We start from the raw sequence: 14510 nt of genomic DNA, 5'->3' as shown, positions 1-14510 counted from the left end.
TTCTAGTCATTCTTCAAAGGGAACTCTGCCTTTGGCCTAAACCCAATAGTTATCTACTGTACATGAGATTCATAGGAAAGTGATGGCACCCTTGCTTGCCCCATCATCCCACTGATATGGCCAGAATCTTTAATATCAATTCATTTCTACACCCATGTAGTCTTATACATATTTCTTTTGAGTGCTGAAGGATGCTGTTTACCATTCTGCAAACTTTTAAAGATATTATTATATAAATTAACATCATTACACTCCATTACTCCTTGTATGGCAAAGCAGCCAGTTTTAAAAACCACCATGGGGGAATTGGGGCGAAAGGAGTAATGCTTTGCAGAAAACCCTTCCCTTCCACCCTCCAAAATAGTCACCTATTAGTACAGTGTAAGTGATTTTCTTACTAAATTTATATTTTCCCCAAAACCTTGTTTTAAAGACTTGCTATTTCAAAGAAATTGGTTACAGACTACCTTGTATCTAACAATGAATACAATTTGGCCAGAAGGTGGTGCTGTCGATCTACAACTGCAGCTTTGGAAAATGAACTGTAGCTTAGCAGCAAAGCGTTCCACGTTCAATACCTGGTATCTCCAAGTAAATCTGGAAAAAGATTCTGGTCTGAAACAATGGAGAGTCACTGCCAGTCAGTGTAGAGAACACTCTGCTAGATTGACGGATGACCCGACTCTCAACAAGGCAGCTTCCTTAGTTCCCCAAAACCAGTCCCTTATGGCACAGAAAAATTGAGTCTTATTTCTAAATCAGGAAAAAGGAGGGAAGAATGTTACGTTGCAGCATTTATTGTAAAACCTGCTGACCTTGCAATATTGTTTCCATTGCCAGCTCATTTTTGGTTGTTTTCCCTGCACAGAAAGGACACTGCAGGGGAGTTTATATGGTTCATTACGAAGTAGTTTCAAGATAGCACTTCAGCAGCAAAATATTGTCATTGTACGCTTTAGTCTCACTGTTTCACCACACTTCCCTAGGCAGTGAAAAGCTCCAGGGGCAACACTATCCAGGGGCTGGCTTTACTTGGAGATCACTACGTTTTGTAATATTTGATGTATAAATGAAGAAGCAGAGCATTCATACAAGCAGCAAATCCACTGTCCCATTTCAGACTTCCAGAGTGAGGCACCCCAAGATGCTTCAGCAATTTGCCTTTTGTCACTTGCATTTATGTTTCTTTCCTTCCTTTTTCTCTCTCTTCCTCTCAGCCCTGCCCATCAGAGCCACTCCCAGCAGGGAAAGGGAGAGAAAAAACGATGTTACCTCCCTAGTCCCATTCGTCCCTCCCATTCAGAGCACTCAAGGAAGATCTTCAGCTACTTTCTAGCCTGTTAGCTGAGGAAGGAATCATTAACCACCCACCTCAAATCATTAGCCTTCCTTCAACTTGTCTCAGGACTGTTAGGACAAACCAAAATACGAAAGTAGTGGGCAAGCTTTCAAGAAGTCCTGAAAGCTGGATGGAGAGAGAAGAGAGGGAAAACAACAGCACCAACCAGGCTGGACATATATTATTATTATTATTATTATTATTATTATTATTATTATTATTATTATTATTAAGCTGGGATAGCTCAGTCAATAGAGCATGACACTCTTAATCTCAGGGTTCATGGGTTCAAGTCCCAAGTTGGACAAAAGATTCCTGTGTTGCAGGGGGTCAGACTAGATGATCCCCAGAGTCCCTTTCAACTACAGTTGTATGAGTCTATACCACCCTTCATCCAAAGATCATGGATATACACACACACACACACACACACACACACACACATATGCATATACACACACCCAAAAAACATGTAACATTATAGCAAACGAAAACAATACCCCCCCCCCGTTAGAAAACTATAGATTATTTAATTAGCCAAAGGCCTGGGAGGAGAAGAATGTTTTTGCCTGGTGCCTAAAGATATGTAACAAAGGCGCCAGGCGAGCCTCCTTGGGAATTACAGGTAACAAAAGGAGAGAAAGAACAAAACCAAAACAAATTGTCATGCTTTACCCTCAGAACCACAGCATGCCAGGTAATCTTTCTAACTGTGTAAAGCTTGACTTGCAGCAACCTGGACTAAGCAAGAAGCATGACAAAATACCTCCCTGGACCAAGCTGCTAAATGAAATAATAGAGATAAATTCAGAAACATAGTGCACATTTACGTGTGCTTTACTTGCCATTCCCAGCTGCAGTCTTGTCTTGAGCCCCAAGTTGCTTTTCTCATACTTTTACCATCAGCTGCATACATGTCTCAAGAGCACAGCGTAACTGTAGGAACAACCTTAGAATTATTGTGCTTCCAAAGAGTTGACGCCAGCATGCCAAGTAATGGCCTTTCTGCAGCCTGACAAATTGCTTGCTTGTAACTAAGTGCCTCTGTCACTGGAATCCACTTTGAAGTTTGCATTTGGCTGCACTGCCTTCTTCCAGGCATAAAGGCACTGTCATCATACTTGCTAATGCACTAATACTAAACTTATTAACACCTGCTGTTTTACTGCTGGCTGTATTAACACACCACCAGTTCTAAAATGTCTAACTGAGATGACTAAGTGCAGACACATACAGAAAGTAGGATGGAGCAGCCCCTGCTTCTAGTGAGACAAGACGCATTGCATGCATATGGAGTCATGTTTTGCTAATGCAATTCCACAAGCAGAACAGCAGAATGAAAAATTGGTGGTTGTGTTCATTACTTGATGTCTGCTATAAATGTACATGCTCTATACTGCAATGAACTAATGTTGCCATAGTGAGTACAGTTAATTCTCAGGCAGCAATTGGCTGAGTTCAAAGGGATGAGACAGGCAGGTGGAAAGGTAAAAGAACAGACCAAGGAACACAGAAGATTCTAGGAAAAGGACATGACCCAGAAGAATGGCATGAAGAGAAAGTCAGGAGGAGAAAGTATAACAAGCAGAAATGAGATGTGCAGAAGCGAGAGAGCCTTAAATTGGCACATTGATATGCTATCAGCCAAAATGAAGGCCTCTAGTTTGCTTATAAAACTCCACTTTGCTTAGTAAATACTGTCCTTACATTCTTCAAGGCAGAAAGACTAGCTAGCCCTAACCTTTAAAACCAGTGTTTAAAGGTTGGATCTCCATGTGTGTGCCATCAATGCAGGTACTTGCACCTGCCCCCTTCATCCTTCCTAAAGAGTAAGTTAATGAAAATTAGATACAATATGGATAATGAGATATTTTGTCCCATACAAGTCATTCTTAATTATCAGGTCTCATATACATTATTCTATATGCCAGATTCATTGTAAATAACTTAAGTTCAATTACAAGGGTTCAACCCTGGGGAATTCCACACGCTTGTATTTGTAGCAAAAAGGTGTTCCAATTCAGTTTTCAGATTACCTTAAAATGCTTCCAGCTGGGCAAGGCTCCTCGGGAAAATATTAAATTTGTACAGTGAACTCTCCAGATATGAACTTAATTCGTTCCGGGGGTCCTTATGTACCCTGAAAAGTCTGCAACACGAGGTGCTGCTTCTGCGCATGCATGCGTGACGAAACCCAGAAGAATACACTTCCAGGTTTGCCACGTTCTCAACCCGAAAGTTATGTTACCCGAAGGTAATGTAACCCGAGGGTCCACTGTACTCCAAATGGCATAAAGAATGCTCCCATATACTTCATGTGTGACAGTTTATTCTAGAAGATAAACTCTCTTCTCTTCTTCACTTAAATCAGTTCTTTATCCATCTATCGATATCTATACTGTCTCAGTTAGGAGAGGATATCCAGAATTTTGGCCTAATTAAACCTGTGATCTTGCACGTGATTTTGATTGTGCTGCGATAGCTCAGGCAACAGAACATGGGACTCTCAATCTTCATGGTCATGGGTTCGAGCGCCATGTTGGTCAAAAAAATTCCTGCATTGCAGAGGGTTATGCTAGATGACTCTCGTAGTTCCTTACAATTCTACAATTCTATGATTCTACTCTGTGCAGAATGCATCACTTTGGAAGGACAAAGGATTGGACTGTGTGGTGTGTGTAAAAAGAGGATACATCTACAGTTTCTCTTTGGTGACTCAGCAGCAGACTAGATGTGCTGCAACAGCTGTCACCAAGTCTACTGCCAGCAAACACACTGTAGCTGCCATTTAGTTTGCATGGCATGGCTATTTTTATACAATGTTTTCCTGTGCTGCTGACGTTCACAGGGACTAGAGTTCACCATAGTCCAACTGTTTTTGTAACAAATGTGCTTAAGGTTGACTGTTGTTCCCATGAACAAAACTTCCAAAGCCTGTCCCGAAATGCCACTAATGATTAGCACGTATATTAAAACTTTTCCAGAAAGGCTGTCACATCTTTGAAATTCAAACATTCCACAGAAGCACATACGGCAGAAATGAAAAAAAGCATTATTTTATTTTTCAAGTACAACTTGAAGTTGTATTGGTAAGAAAAGCACAAGGAATCTTTTTTTTTCATCCACAAGTATTGGCTATGCACATTTCAGTTCAACTTAAAAATGCATTCAGGTTTACAAATGTACAAACAGCACATAAAATGTATAGTTTGAACAGTATGCGCATACATTTGCTCCTAAGGTTTTTACATTCGTAGAGCCTTTAACAAAGAGAGCCTTATTTTTTAAAAAAATACTCTGCATTTTTAGCACAAGGTGCTCTTAAAAATTATGTTTGAGAGCATAATACTGGGGGGAAATTAAAAACCAAGCACGGTAGTTAAAAATCACTGCATTTTGGAAATTGCCAAGTGTTTAAAAAACAGAATGGGCGGTTGGTAAAAAAAAAAGAAAAAAAGAATATTGTCTTATAGGATGTTTTAACCCACATCCAAACTTTTCCAAGCTGATCAGTAATTTTATACTACCATAATCTCAAGACAGACTTTAAAGTGATGAATGTATGACTAGATTGTAACCATGTTGGGGTCTGAGTAGGAATGGCAGCAAACTGCAAATTATGTTCCAGGCATATTACAGAATTTACCATGATCCAATCTGGACAACAGTCCCTTTGTTCTTAATTTCCGTTTTCAGGTGGGTAATGCACATTAGGCCAAGGATCTGAGCTTCTTCTCCCGATTGCAGGGCTCCAAATTAGCCAAGGGTTATATGCTTGTCCCAAGTCTTCAGGATTGCTAACTATTGGGGCAGCAGCAGCTGGTGGAGGGGTGTTTTCACTCCCAAGATCAATACCTGGCAACGTGTTAGCTGGAGTGTTGAAAGGAAGGCTACTGTTCAAATTACTTGACCAAATGGAACTGCTGAACGGAGTGGTGGTGGTAGACCACAGGCCGCTTGGGTTCCCAAGGATAGACTATATTAATAAAAAACAAAATAAGGACAAGAGCTATGACACACAAGTATTCAATACTACCAGGAAAAAGAGAGCACCATATGGAGTAATAGACATACATACACACATACATACATACATACATACATACATACATACATACATATTCATATACTTACTGAAGTGGTGTGAGTTGGGGATCCTGAACTTGTGGGCCAGGGAGGTATCAGATCTGTAGCTGAGGAGTCCCAGATGGATGAAGGAACATTACTAAGCTCAGTCCAGTTTCGTTGAACATCTGGACTATAAACAGACTGTGACAGCCCAAGCTTGCTGAAAACTTCTAAGTTGAGGAAATGGAGAATAAGACAAAACATCCATGTTACATTCTGTCTTGCAAAACCTATGCACAATATTATTTTTCATAGATGAAATCAACAGCTATACACACACAAACATGGAAGCAGAAGACTGCATATCCTGCCCTAGTCAAGGCTAAGCCAACGTCTGGCTTAGTATGTTCTCTGAATGCAGGCTTATGAGCTCTTCAGACTAAGTGCAAGACTAATTGGGAGAGGGCTTAAGGATGATCCCAGCTTTGGAAAACATGCAAAGCCAAACTTTGTGTTGGCTCAGCACAGTGTGGCAGCAAAAAGGGCCAGGAAGAAGTAAGGCAGCTGCAAATTCATATTAGGGGTCCATATATTCGTGCATTCATGCTGAGCCAGCATTTGGCTTAGCCTGATTTGCAAGCCAGAACACAAGTGCTAAACAGCACAACTAAGTGAGAAAGAGCTGCCCATACAGCAATCCAGTTGAATGATCCAGTGTTTGCTCTGACCTTTTATGTGACGGACTGCCATTACTAGATCATTGTGGTGCTGTGCCTTCTCTATTTCTTGCTCTGAGCAACCATATCTGAGGAGTAATTATTCTAATAGGAGAGCTTCCTTTGAACATTTTTAAACACTAGCTGCTCGAACAAAGCTTACTGATTTTATGGTGTTTTGTTTTGTTTTTGCTGTTCTGTGGGACCAGACTCTATAAACTCAAATATACAATTCTTGGGACAAACACTGAACTTTGACAGCAGTTACAGAAAAGTTATTAAGTCCCCCTAACCATTTCATAAATCTCCACGCTTTATTTGCTGAGAGGTTTTATTTCCTACAGCAATTTGGAGATTCTATATTGAGGCATAGTTTTCATTGCCCCACCTTTGATCTCTTTGATCTTTGATCATCAGACCTCCGATGCGGGTGGTGAGTAAAGCCCTGCTCTTTTCTCCCCTTGAGGAGAGGACACCTACATCTCCCTCCATCATGTTGAACTCTAAAGCAGTCAACCCACTGGGAAGTTCCTCACCTGACTCTCCACTGTTTCATGGTAACTGACAGGTAGCTCAATCAATAAAACTGAAATAAATTGGCATGCCACTAGAATCTGGCTTTTATTTATCTATCTATCTCAAACATATCTGAAGAAGTGTGCATGCACACGAAAGCTCATACCAAGAACTGACTTAGTTGGTCTTTAAGGTGCTACTGGAAGGAATTTGTTTTGTTTTATCTCAAACATAAACACACCCACCCACCCCGGTATATTGAAGTGTGTGATTATTTATGTAATTAAGAAAAACAAGATCATTTTTCGTTAAAAGAAAAGGTATCTTTAATATTTTCTGTCATTCTTTATTTTCCAAGGCATAACACTGCCAAAAACATCTTCAAAGGAAGTGAGCCTTATTACAATAGGAAAGATTGGCCAGGGTAGCCAATTGAGAAATATAGCATATTGTTCTGTTCCTTTTTTTAACTACTGTAACATACCACTCACCTCCAGTTAAGTTAAAGGAGTTTCCAAATGCTGAGAAGGAATTGAGGGGTGTGAAATCCGGGCTGCTAGGATTGCTTATAGGACTCCACAAACCAGAACTAAATGTAGCAGAGGAGAAGAGGTTTTCATTAATAAGGTCACTTCAGTGTGAAGACCACCATAACACAGCCAAATATCATGTGGACAACAAATAATGATTTTAACACACTGTCAATTTTGACAAAAAAATGCCAAGGGTGAATTCCTGACACTTATTATTTACAGGTATGTGCCAGTGAGTTTTGTAGCTGAAAGTAGGCCTACAGTCATATCCTTAATTAACTAAGTTAACTAAATTTTCATTTATTTATTTTTAATGCCCACACAACTGAAAAGTGCACACTTGGTCCCCATCTTTCAGTATCTTATGAGAAGAGGAAATGTTGGACTTCAGTTTTGTTGTTTTATTGTCAAATTACAAACATGCTATGCTATGCTAAACAGCCAGCATCCAAATTTTAAAACAATTTTTTGAAAATAAAAAATAACATGAAACAGAAGATTATTATTTTTTGGATAGGCAAATTATGAAGTGAGGATTTTCTATGTGCAAAGTATAGGGTTTTTAATGGACATATTCTTCTAACTGGGGTGCAAGAGGGAAAGCAGCTTTTTACCATATCCACCATAGTTGAGCCTCTGTTTCCAAAGGATTAATTCAAGTTACCTGTCAGAGCCGTCACTGTCAACGGTTGTGTGTGAAACATTCATACAGCCAGATGCCTCGCTCTTCATTGGTGAAGGTTTTGCTAGGCCACTGCCACCTGTAACAATGGAGTTTAAATGAGAATAGGAAGATAGCAGAACAATCACACCCTCAAATAGCCATAGCTTTTTGATTCCTGTGTTTTACCTGGGCTCTTGTCATAACCAGCAGCTACAGCAGCAAATGTAGGGTTTCCATTCCTGCCAGGGAGAGAAGCTGTCTTTGCCACCTTATGTTTGGCACCACTGAGCACCTTGCTTTTCGGTTCACTGAAAGAAAACCGGGGGGGGGGGGAGGGATGTGGTGTTCTTTAGAGCTTATGATTTTGCCATAAAGTTAATATGCTAGGGTTAGGATATTTCAGGGCAGTGATCTAACATCACCTGTTGCCTTGTTTGAGATATTACTACTACTACTACTACTACTACTACTATTAACTAAATTTGTATACTGCCCTATACCCACAGGTCTCAGAGCGGTTAAGACATAAAATCAGAATATAAAAATACAAAATACATAATAAAATTAAAAACAAAAATAACCCAATAAAGCCTCCCTACCCAACACATTTTTAAAAGGCATTTGATGTCAATCAGCCAAAGGTCCAGTTAAAGAGAAAAAAATCTGTGAATTATGGGCTTAGTACCAATCTGGTGATTCAGATACAGCCTAAGGGCTGACACAGATATTGCGTCCTGAAACCTATTTTTCTTTTAGTCTTTGGATAGGGAAACATCCACATTTTTTTTCACCACTTCTGACACTAAGTTCTAGCCAAAACCATGCTGAGATGTGTATGCAGTGAGCTTGGATTGCTTCTACTGCCAAAGAGAGTATGTATCTCTCAGCATATCAAGAAAGTCTTACGCCCAGCCTAATTCATTTTGTTAATAATTTGTTGCCTTTGCTCCTGACTGCTGTTCAGACCTAGGTTTGGATCTTGGCCCCCTACAGAAGTTATACAGAAAACTGGACCTTGGACTCATCCCAATAGATTGTGTCATAAACTAGGAAGGAAAAAAGTTAACAACTCATTTTTGTTGAAAGTTGGAACTCAAAATGGTAATGTAGCTAAATAAATAAAAAAACGACACAAGTTTCTTGCCTTCAGATGTTGCGCTTGGTTATGCAGTGAGCACCTGAACTTACCTGCAGTTGTTCACAATACTGCTATAAGTGCTTCGGGGCACAAAAGCCAATGATGCAGGGGGTGGAGATGGCGAGGCAGGAGTTGGTGAGGTCTGTCGTTGTTTCAAGAAAGCATCTGCACTAAGGGTTTGTAGGGACAGCTTATATAGGTTGTCAGTAGCTGGGAACCAGAATAAGAGATGTCTTATTTTTATTACTTCATTGTACAAAGTCAGTCTTGAAACAGTTACTTGTGGTTGTATCCAGTGCTGTGCCAGGAGTTCTGCTGGTACAATGGGACTTCCATTTCCTCCCCCTACACACACACACACACACACACACACACACACACACACACTGCTTTGGAGGGGGTCCCATCCTCTTCTGGAAATGATTTCGAGGGTGTGTGCAGCTGAAGGGGGCAGGAGAGGAGGATGGGGACATTATAGCACTGGATATGCCTCATGAACTTTTAAAATAAATAAATAAATCAGTCAGTCACAAATGAAACCTCCCACCAGGAGAGCAGATTTTAATAGTGTTAACTTATTCCAAGTCTGATAATGTTTCAGGCAACTACAAGTTTCAGTTTGGTGCCCAGTAAGTCAGATATTCTGCACCACCTAAAGTGGCAAAGTTGAGGTTGTCAAGTTCTGCACTTCTAACCTTAAAAAGTGAACTAACTCTAGGGCTGCCATACATGCAGAATTCCCCAGACGTAGCTGGGATTTGTCCATCAAAAATGGTGTCCAGGTGGAATTTTGAAAAATTCAGAAGGTTAAAAACCTCATTTTTTTGAGATTTTGAAAAAAAAAGTTCAACAACTTTTGTGTCCGGATGTTCACTTTTTGAAATATGGCAACCCTAACTCTCACTCATGCATGTTACTAAAAGAGTGCTGAAGTGGGGACAGGAGGAGAAAATGCCTTTGACAAACATAGACATTTCCACACTCCTTGCTTGTAAGAAGAGGTGAATACTCAAACCAGGAGGTTCTGTGATTTGGATACTCTTGGGACCTCCCATTATCCTGGTAAGAGTACAAGCCAAATCCCACTCCCAGTCTCTCTCTGGCCTAACATCTCCCTGAGTTGGGAAGGGAGTAGTAATGCCTAAACACTCTTACAGATCACTCAGTATAACTGCTCTGCTGTAGATGCTGCAAAGGCAGAGTGGGTAAAAAAAGCCCCTGTACAGGGAAGGAGCACCCCACAAGGGACATTTTCTCAGTGGAGAAGCCACCCAAGTAGTATAACATAAAGTGCCTGGAAACAATCCTTTCCCCCAATCTCTCTCTTGAGGAGTTTTATTATTATTTAGTGTGCTTAATAAATCCATTTTGTTACAAAAAGTATATTATCAGCAATGAGTTCAGGGGACAGAAGTTGGACAGCAGAGGCATCTTTTCCAAACAAGCCCTCAGTTATCCCTTTGTGCCAAGAACTCTGTGACAATCATATGCTGTTCTGATGTTAAGCACAAAGAATTGCATTCAAATGGAAAAAGAAATCAAATCCTTTGTTATTGAACTGATTCACTGCCCATAAGCTTATTGCTAATGTTAAATTAATGCCCAGAGTACTTACAGCTGCCTGCCTTGTGAATTGGCACTGAGTCCCACTCTGGTGGTGGAGAATCTTTTTCTCCTTCTGAGCTGCTGGTATTGCCCAGCTCCTGACCAGAACCACTGGAGAAAAACTTTGCTAGTGAAGATGGCCTATTATCCATCAGCTTCATATTGATACCTAAGAAGAAGAAGAAACAAAAACAAAAAATAAACTTGTAGTTTGTAGGGCATACAGCACTTCAGCCTCACAAGTACAGCCAGTGAGGAACAGCTAACACTAAAGTTTCAGAGGTTAATCTTGATCAATAGCTGAACAGCCAAAGAATACCTTTTGTTTTCTGGAGGTTTCTTGGTTTGAACCCATTTGCGAACATATGCTGAGAAGACAACTTGGAAGAAAAGCTTTTGTGCTGCTTATTTTCGAGTGACGAAGGACATGACATCTCAAAGGAACTGTAATAAAAGTATGATCCAAAAAAAGTTATTATTTGTAACAGTTTGACCAACAAAGTAAGATCTTGCATACATAAAAGTGTGCAGAAGAGAAACAGCTTTCTCTAATCGTCTCCAAGCCGACTCCCTTTGTCTTAACTGTTAGGAAAAACAAATGGAGAAGTGTCTCTCCAAATCTATTTGTCTAAGTTCTTGCTTACAAAAAAAGCAGGCTTCTTATTGTGCAGAGTTTCCCATAATTACAAGGTTTCCCCTTTCTGTTCAGTTTCTATTATCTATCATTCTTCCTGTGCCCAGGCACTACCACTTCCTTTTCTTCAGCCACGTTAACAGAGAAGAAATGGTAATTATTGCAGCGTGTGACACATTTCTCTCAGCTGACTGATGCAAAGTTCTGCTGCCAGGAACTTTATTTCCTCATGCCTACTTAGGAAAGCAGATTGGATGGCATTAACATAGTTCTATGCGTACCTGGATTTCACATCTGTCGGAATTTCTTTCTTGATAAGCGATAGCTTTTTGCTTTTCTGTTTTACTTGGATTTCATTTTCCTGTTTTTCTGGTATTGGCTGTTTTCCCTTTTGCTTTTCTGGCTCCTACAAACAGCCAACCAAATCCCAATAAAAATATTAAGTAAACAATAATACATTAAAAGGAGATTTTTTTAAAAAAGGAAGACAACAATTCTAGGAACAATATGCATTACAGCCCCATTTCTTTCACAAAACAGCTTTGATAATTATATTTAAAAATGTAAGCAGAGAGCTTTTCCTTTAAGTTACTTAACTGAAGCTACCAGTTCATTTTACTATGCTACAAGAAACCTAGAGCACAGTAAATTCTACGAATTACTTAGGGATATCTAAAGGCCAGTTTAGACATGATGCTACATGCATTATTACCTAGTAGATGTAGCAAGTAGAGTAAGGGGCAATATTCATCAGGACTGTACCAAGGGAGGCAAGGGGTAAACCTCCCCACATGTTATTTTGTCCCAATGAATTTTGTGCCCCCCCTCACCTACCATTATTATATTTTTAAAAAACCACACATTTGGTATCTCATCTACTTTTGCTCCCAAATGTTCAATTTTAAAAATCAAATGGTAGATGTGTAATTTCATGAAGTAATTCTACATCAGTCACAGTACCCTTCTGGACTATGGAACAGGCATGGGCCTAGGAGCCGGGTACGACGTTGTGCTAGCTCTGGTTTTTTAATGCAGGGCAGGTCCTAGGAGGTTAGGTTGGAGGACAAATGTTCAACTTCTTGGGTTGTGCTCCCCTCAAAAACTAGTTTCATGGTTGGAGAAAGCATTTCTGGCCTTGTTCCTAGATTGCCAGAAATGCTTTGACACATTTTCAAGTTTGTGTGCGCCGTTCCTGGAGAAGGCAAATATGGCCATTGCCACATAGGCCCTGGTCAAATCCAGATTGAATTACCGAAGTATGCTCTATATGAGGATGCATTTGAAAAGTGACCAGAAAACTTAGCTGGTACAAAAATGCTGCTGTTCTAATTTTGTTTAGTCTCATTGGCTCCCAGTTTGTTTCCAAGCCCAGTCTTAAAGTTTGATTACCATCATTGCTAAATGGTTTGGAGCTAGGTGTTTTGAGAAAGGCCATCCTCTCCCACATGATTCTGACCATTCACTGAGGTTTTCTGGGAAGGTCCTGTTCTGTATCCTACTGCCTTCAGAGATGGTAGGGATGCATTACAGGACGTTTTCAACCCAACTGTGTACCTTCCTGCTCCAGGAGGTTTGCTTGGCCTTTTCTCTTGAATCAATGCTCAATAAATGCAGCATTGTTTCATTGCGCTTTTGGTTTTACAAAGTAGGTGGCTGTGTTTTCTAATATTCTGGAGTTTGATTAGGTACATTGTGGGTTTTTTTCTGCTTCTGCTTTTGAGTTGTTTCCATTACCAAGTTGTTAACAATTCTTGTGAGCAGCCTTATTTGGGGGGGGGGACACTTTGTGGGGAAGAAGTGGAGTTTAAATCTCTTAATGCATAAATATAGTGGTGAGTTTAAAGTATGAAACCCCCAGACCCATCATCTTCTCTCATCTGACACCCCCCTTTTTTTTAAAAAAAAGTCTACCTCTTTCAGAAGTGCTTCTGTGTCGGGGTTGGAAGTTTCTGTGGTAGTTGAAGAACTGTCATCATCTGCAAGAGAATCCTTCAGTTCATCCTCTTGTTGCTTTCCCTTTCCTCTTCTCTCCTTTTCTTCCCGCTTCTTCTGGGGTTTAGATTTGCGTTGAAACGGTTTTCCTTTCCCTGGGGTATTAAAGGCAGCTTCCAATTAGCAACAGCTGTGATCTGTGACAGCTGTAGAGAACAACAGCTTTTCATCACCATGATGTACCTGGGACAAAGTCCACTAGGAACATCATACACTAGGAATTGTACCAGTACACTTCAATGGAGGAAAATTCCTGGCACACCGCACTCCAGGTCAGCTGTACTACTTCAGGCAGGATGCAATTCATTTCAGAGCCACTTTCTGATGTTGATGGTATCAAATTTAAGAAGTCTAAGGGATTTCACACACCTTACTGTGTTTTACAGATACTGGCCACTGATAATATGCAGTTTCCCTTAGCTTTCTGGCTACAATGTGCGAACAAAGGAACTACTGCACAATTGGTATGTTACTGGTAATCCCTATAAAATATAACTATGAAGAAAGCAAAATGCAGAGTATGTACCCCCACCACAAACTAATACTAACATTACTTATACCCCACATTTTCCCTGACGGGACTGAAGGCAGCTTACAGATAAAAACAAGAACAACTAAAAATATAGAAAAAGCAACCATTAAAATACAATTAAACACTGACAAAAATAGAATTAAAGCTATATACATATATAAAATCTGTTTAAACATACTAATAATTACTTCTGCTTAATACACACCATCATACATTTTGCACAGGTTCTAGGCTTCAGCATCATATCTATTTCCTTCAGAAATCCTGTATTTTCTATTAGTGTTAGCAAGCAGGCTTTAGTCTTAAAGCATTCAGTACAGAATAGTGGTATTGGATGAGTTGGCTGCTACACAACAATTTCTTACAAGTTTCTACAGGCAGACTTCAACACTGTGTGAGCAAACATCCACTCTTGCAAGGCTGCACCTTCGTCTCCTCCCTTCTGCAACCCTCCGGAGAAGATTTTGAAGGTCTGGGAGGATGTTGCAGAGAGAGAAAGTGAAGCCTTGCTGTGCAACTGGAAGTCTGCTCCTCTTCTGGATGGACAGAGTTGGATACAACCCTATGTGTTTATCCACGTATTATCACTTTTAAAAAGTCATTCAAGCACAGGAATACTTCAAAATTCTACAGCATTAGTCTGATAAGTCAAGCACAACTCAGGGTGCTTCTTCAGGGTTTGTTTTTCAAACTTTTCTTCCCATTATCTCTGGGTTACATTACCTAAAAATGGATATTAAGAGTGTAATCCTCAGGAGTCAAAGTACATGAAA

The 14510-nt window shown here is 40.1% G+C and overlaps 1 protein-coding gene across 1 annotated transcript in view; it reads right to left on the bottom strand.

Annotated features, from left to right (window-relative positions):
- Window positions 1-4379: 4379 nt before the first annotated feature.
- Window positions 4380-14510, bottom strand: part of TMEM131 (transmembrane protein 131) — a 78854-nt gene continuing 68723 nt past the window's right edge. The window contains exons 32-41 of the mRNA XM_081859397.1: window positions 13125-13300; window positions 11495-11619; window positions 10899-11023; window positions 10590-10748; window positions 9025-9184; window positions 8023-8144; window positions 7837-7933; window positions 7131-7228; window positions 5474-5637; window positions 4380-5315 (exon numbers count right to left, since the gene is read on the bottom strand). Of these exons, the coding sequence (XP_081715523.1) occupies window positions 5019-5315; window positions 5474-5637; window positions 7131-7228; window positions 7837-7933; window positions 8023-8144; window positions 9025-9184; window positions 10590-10748; window positions 10899-11023; window positions 11495-11619; window positions 13125-13300 (1523 nt within the window). The 3' untranslated portion in view covers window positions 4380-5018. The remainder of the gene's footprint in view (window positions 5316-5473; window positions 5638-7130; window positions 7229-7836; window positions 7934-8022; window positions 8145-9024; window positions 9185-10589; window positions 10749-10898; window positions 11024-11494; window positions 11620-13124; window positions 13301-14510) is intronic.

The sequence above is a fragment of the Podarcis erhardii genome (genome assembly GCF_964252035.2).
Source record: "Podarcis erhardii genome assembly, chromosome: 4".
NCBI classification, from domain to species: domain Eukaryota; kingdom Metazoa; phylum Chordata; class Lepidosauria; order Squamata; family Lacertidae; genus Podarcis; species Podarcis erhardii.
This window is presented reverse-complemented; position numbering and strand designations above follow the sequence as displayed.